The following is a 5,060-nucleotide window of genomic DNA, read 5'->3' on the forward strand; positions in this document are numbered from 1 at the left end:
CCCGGGGCAGGAGGGGTATGGGAAAGGGGGCGTCCCAGGGCAGGGGTCCTGGGCAGGAGGGGGAGGGGGCATCCTAGGGGGCAGGAGGGGGCCATTCAGCACTGACCCCCGTCTCTTCCTCCCCAGTTTGACAAGGGGATACTGGACGCCTGCCTGTACATCCTGGACCGGCGTGGGATGCCCCACTCGGGGCGTGGGGACCCCATCAACGTCTCCCGCGTCGTCTCCGCCATGGTGAGTGGGGGAGGGGCCCGCAGGCGGGGAGGCACCTCCACCCCCCCATCCCATCCTGGCCTCCACCTTCGACACCTGTCTGTCCGTCCATCTGTCCCTGCCACCCCCCCCATCCTTTCTCCCCTCGCTTACCACTTTCTCCCCTCCCCCGGTGTGGGGCAGGTGAACTCCCTGGACGACAACGGGGTGCTGGTGGGGAACTGGACAGGCGACTACTCGCGGGGCACCAACCCCTCGGCCTGGGTGGGCAGCGTGGACATCCTGCGGCAGTACCACCGCACCGGCTACCCCGTCCTCTACGGCCAGTGCTGGGTCTTCGCCGGCGTCGTCACCAGCGGTAACTGGGGCGCGCCTCTTCTGGGGGAGGGGGCACTGCCCCCCACTGGCCACTAGGGGACACCACTGGGGGGGAGCGCCAGGCCCAGCTGCCCGCCAGGGGGCACTGCTGGGGGAAACGCGCTGCCAACTGGCCACTGGGGGGCACTGCTGTGGGGGTGTGCCAGACCCGGCTGGCCACTGGGGGGGGACATGCCACCTCTGGCCGGCTGTCGGGGGACCCCTCTGGCGGGGATGTGCTGCCTCCAACTAGCCACTGGGGGGCACTGCTGGGGGGGACATGCTACCCCCAACTGGCCACTGGGGGGCACTGCTGTGGCAGGATGTGCCAGGCCTGGCTGGCCAACCGGGGGCACTGCTGGGACATGCACTGCCCCCTACTGGCCTCTGGGGGACGCCACTGGGGGAGGCTCTGGTCTGACTGGTCTCTGGGGGGCCGAGGGAATGACCAAAGGGTGGGGAAGCAGGAAGGAAAGAATGGAGAAAGCAGCAGTGGAGGGACACAGGGAGAGGAAGACTAGAGGGAATGAAAAGCAAGGAGAGGGGACGGAAGTGGGGCTCGCAGGACGGAGGGACTGGAGGACTGGAAAGAAAGGAGGGAGGCGGGGGAAGGAGAGAAGGAATGAAACAACAGAGGGAAGGGAAGGGAAGAGGGAGCGAGACGGGGGGATGGAGACAGACGGAGGATGAAGGAGGGGAGGGAGGAATGGTGGGAATGAAGTGATGGAGGGGGAAGGAAGAGGGAAGGAGGGAACGAATGAAGAGGCCAGACAGGGATCACGCGTGGGGGATCCTGCAGGGAGTGGGGGGGGCATGTCCCCCCATGGCAGCTCCTGACACCCCCCCCCCCGTTCTGCCCCCTCCCCAGTCCTGCGGTGCTTCGGGATCGCGACCCGCACAGTCACCAACTACAACTCTGCCCACGACACGGACGTCAGCCTCACCATGGACATCTACTTCGACGAGAACATGAAACCGCTGGAACGGCTCAACGCCGACTCTGTCTGGTGAGGGGGCGGCCACCAGGGGGGCGCTGGGGGGCAGCTCCTGGCTACTCCAGCAGGGGGTGCTGGGGGGCAGCTCCCAGCTACTCCAGCAGGGGCTCTGAGGCAACTGGTGACCCCCCCCTCTGCCCCCCAGGAATTTCCATGTGTGGAACGACTGCTGGATGACCCGGCCTGACCTGCCCTCGGGGTACGATGGGTGGCAAGTGGTCGATGCCACCCCCCAAGAGACCAGCAGTGGTGAGTGGGGGGCAGAGGAAGAGGGGGGAGGGGAGAAGAGGGGGAGCCTGGGGGATAGGTTTGAAGGCAGAGCCAGGGGATGAGATGTGGGGGTCTTGGTCAGAGGGGGTCCGCTGCTGCTGTAGCATGAGAAGCCCCCTCCCCCGGTGCGCACTTCTCCTCTGTTGGTCGGTGGGATCCAGTGTCGGGGAGTTCCCCAGGACAACGGGAACGTGGTTTTGGGGCCCCAAGCCCCACGGGGGCTGTTGGGTCTGACTGTGTGTGTGTCTCTCACCCCCACCACCCCTTCCCCCCATCCTGGCCATACCTTCCCCCTTTAATCCCTCCCCCCAGGTATCTTCTGCTGCGGACCCTGCTCGGTGGAGGCCATTAAGAACGGGCTGGTGTACCTGAAGTACGACGCGCCCTTCATCTTTGCTGAGGTATGGGGTGGGGGGCAGGAAGTCTGCTCCCCCTGAAGATGAAAATCAGTATTTGGGGGAGGGCTGTGAAGAGGTGGGGTCTCGGTCTGTCCGTGGGACACTGTGTTGGGGTGGGGTCTCCCTGTGGGGGCTGTGAAGAGGCGGGGTCTCCATGGGGGCAGGGACACTCCATGGGGGCTAAGGGGCGGGGTCTTCCTGTGGGGGCTGTGAAGGGACGGGGTCTCCCTGTGGGGGCTATGAAGGGGTGGGGTCTCCATGGGGCCAGGGGCACTCCGTGGGGGCTATGAAGGGGTGGGGCCTCCATGGGGGCGGGGACACTCTGTGGGGGCTGTGAAGGAGCGGAGTCTCCCTGTGGGGGCTGTGAAGGGGTGGGGTCTTTGTGGGGGCAGGGCACTCCATGGGGGCTGTGAAGGGGCGGGGTCTCCATGGGGTGCTGACCCAATCCCTGCCCCCTCAGGTGAACAGCGACAATGTGTATTGGCAGCGCCAGGCCGACGGCACCTACAAGATCGTCTACGTGGAGGAAAAGGCCATTGGGCACCTGATCAGCACCAAGGCCGTGGGCTCGCATGAGCGTCACGACGTCACCGATATCTACAAGCACCCTGAGGGTACGCGCCAGGCACGGGGAGTGGACAGTGCCAGGGGGGCTGGGCCTCTCACCCATGCCGCCCGCCTGGCCTGCCCCCCACAATCACACCACCTTAAGCACTTGCGTGTGCACACTCGATTGTGCACGCTTGCTCATGTCACCTCGGCTGCATTTGCACACTGGCTCTGGCACGTGTCGCACGCCCTCTTCTGCATGGGCATGCTCACTCTTGTGCCCTCTTCTGCTCGTGCTTATTGTTCCACACTTCACATTCCCTCTTCTGCATTTGCACACTCACTCTTGCATCCTTAGTCATGCACTTGCTCTCTGTTGCACTTGCACTTTGGGAAGCATCTGTCGTCATGCACGCTCAGTTATCGGGCTCCTGCTTGTGCTCTTCTCCATTCCCATTTGCGCCCTTGATTTGGAAAGCACATTCACTTGTGCACAGCCTTGTGCAAGTGCAGCACTGACTCCTGCAGGTCTCTCATGCACCTTTGGACTCTCTTACATACATACCCACTCACTGGGCACATGAATTCTTGCAGTTGCACACAGTCACTAGCACTCTTGCCCTTCTCTCTCGCCGCCGTTTGCACAGTCATGTCAGTGTTTCCACGCTTGTGTGCATGTCTTCTGCGCTCCATTGGCATGCTTGCACTCTGTTTTGGTTTGCACGCTCGTTTCTGTGCCCTCCCACATCCATGTTTGCATGCTCACATCTCCCTGTGTGCTGGTGATCCCCCAATCGCTGGACCCCCGCCAACAGCCAGCTGATTTCTTGCTGGCGAGACGGTTCAATCCGGGAAGCTGCCCCGTGTGGAGTTGTGACACTCCCCTAACACGGAGGCTGGGCTTCCAGCGGTGCAGGAGGATTTTAAACACTCCCAAACTCTTGACACATCCCTACGACCCACCCCACCCTGTTGTGCCGGTTCCCTGCGTGTTTGTTCTGGGGCTTGGCTTAGCTCTGCTTTGGAGAGTGGATTCCAGGGGCCGGGCAGCCCCTCCTTGGCGCACGCTGAGCTCTGGAATGAGCGTGGCTGGCTTTGGACACCTTTCCTCGCTGCTTGTGCCAAACACTGGGCTGGTGTTGGGCTTGTAGGCTGCGGCCCAGCTGGCGGGAGCCGAATTCATGGGAAAACAGCCCCAGAGAGCGCCTGTACCTGTGTTCATATCCCAGGCTGACACTACCCTGACACCGGCTAGCTGTGCACACGCACTCTGGCACACACAATCATGTTTGCATGCTTGCTTTTCCACATGCGTATGCTCATGTCTGCACCCCCACGTTTCCACGTGCGTTTTGCCTGCCCACTCCCTCTTGTGCACTCACACATTTGTGTTTGCACGCTCACTTTTGTTTGCACTCATATGTTCGTGTGCATGTGTTGTCACTTTTGCACACTCCTGTGCACGTACACAGCTGTATGCACGCTCCATTTTCTGCACTTGAACGCTCTCATTCTTGCACACTGACACATTTTGGAAAGACCTTTTTCTGCATTTCCACACTGCTGCATGCACATGCCTGCACACTCGCTTTGCCATGTTTGCACACTTGAAATCCTGTTTGCACGGTCATTTTCCCGCATTTCCACACCCACTCTTGCACACCCACATCTGCAGGCTTTTCTTTCTGAATGTACACACTTACACTCACCCATTTCTGTCTGCACACTCACCTTGTACATCCTGGTGTTTGCACACACGAGCATGCTTAGGCACTGCTGTTTGGCACACAAGTGCCCACCCTTGCACAAGGACCCTGGTCCCTGCGGGGGAGGCCCAGCTGGGATCCCCTCCCGCCCTCGGTGACCCTTCGTGCCCCCCCAGGCTCGGAAGCGGAGCGGCAGGCAGTGGAGACAGCAGCACGGCACGGCACCAAGGCGCACATCTACAAGAACAAGGAGTGGGGCGAGGACGTGTCGCTGAGCGTGGAGACCTCGGAGGCCATCACGGGCCAGGACGTGAGCATCCAGGTGGCCCTGAGCAACCGGGGGAGCAGCAGCCGCAGCGTGTCCCTCAGCCTGCACCTGGCCCCCATGTTCTACACGGGTGTGACGGGGAGCATCTTCAAACAGGAGAGCCGGCAGGTGGAGATCCCGCCGGGAGGAGGTGAGCCCTGGTTCCCAGCCCACTGAACCCTGGCAGCTCTGAGCCCCCAGCCCCTCCCCCCAACCCTGGCCCCCTGCAGCCCTGAGCCTCCGGCCCCCAGCTCCTCTCCCCAAC

General features: G+C 62.4%; 1 protein-coding gene across 1 annotated transcript in view; it reads left to right on the forward strand.

The window, feature by feature from the left end:
- The window catches only part of TGM1 (transglutaminase 1), a 17,650-nt gene that overhangs the window by 8,937 nt on the left and 3,653 nt on the right, over positions 1–5,060 (forward strand). Inside the window, exons 5-11 of the mRNA XM_032804692.2 lie at positions 127–234; positions 397–571; positions 1,439–1,577; positions 1,711–1,814; positions 2,148–2,236; positions 2,694–2,847; positions 4,665–4,946. Coding sequence (XP_032660583.1) covers positions 127–234; positions 397–571; positions 1,439–1,577; positions 1,711–1,814; positions 2,148–2,236; positions 2,694–2,847; positions 4,665–4,946 — 1,051 coding nt within the window. The remainder of the gene's footprint in view (positions 1–126; positions 235–396; positions 572–1,438; positions 1,578–1,710; positions 1,815–2,147; positions 2,237–2,693; positions 2,848–4,664; positions 4,947–5,060) is intronic.

Source organism: Chelonoidis abingdonii, unplaced genomic scaffold (genome assembly GCF_003597395.2).
Source record: "Chelonoidis abingdonii isolate Lonesome George unplaced genomic scaffold, CheloAbing_2.0 scaffold0004, whole genome shotgun sequence".
Lineage (NCBI taxonomy): Eukaryota > Metazoa > Chordata > Testudines > Testudinidae > Chelonoidis > Chelonoidis abingdonii.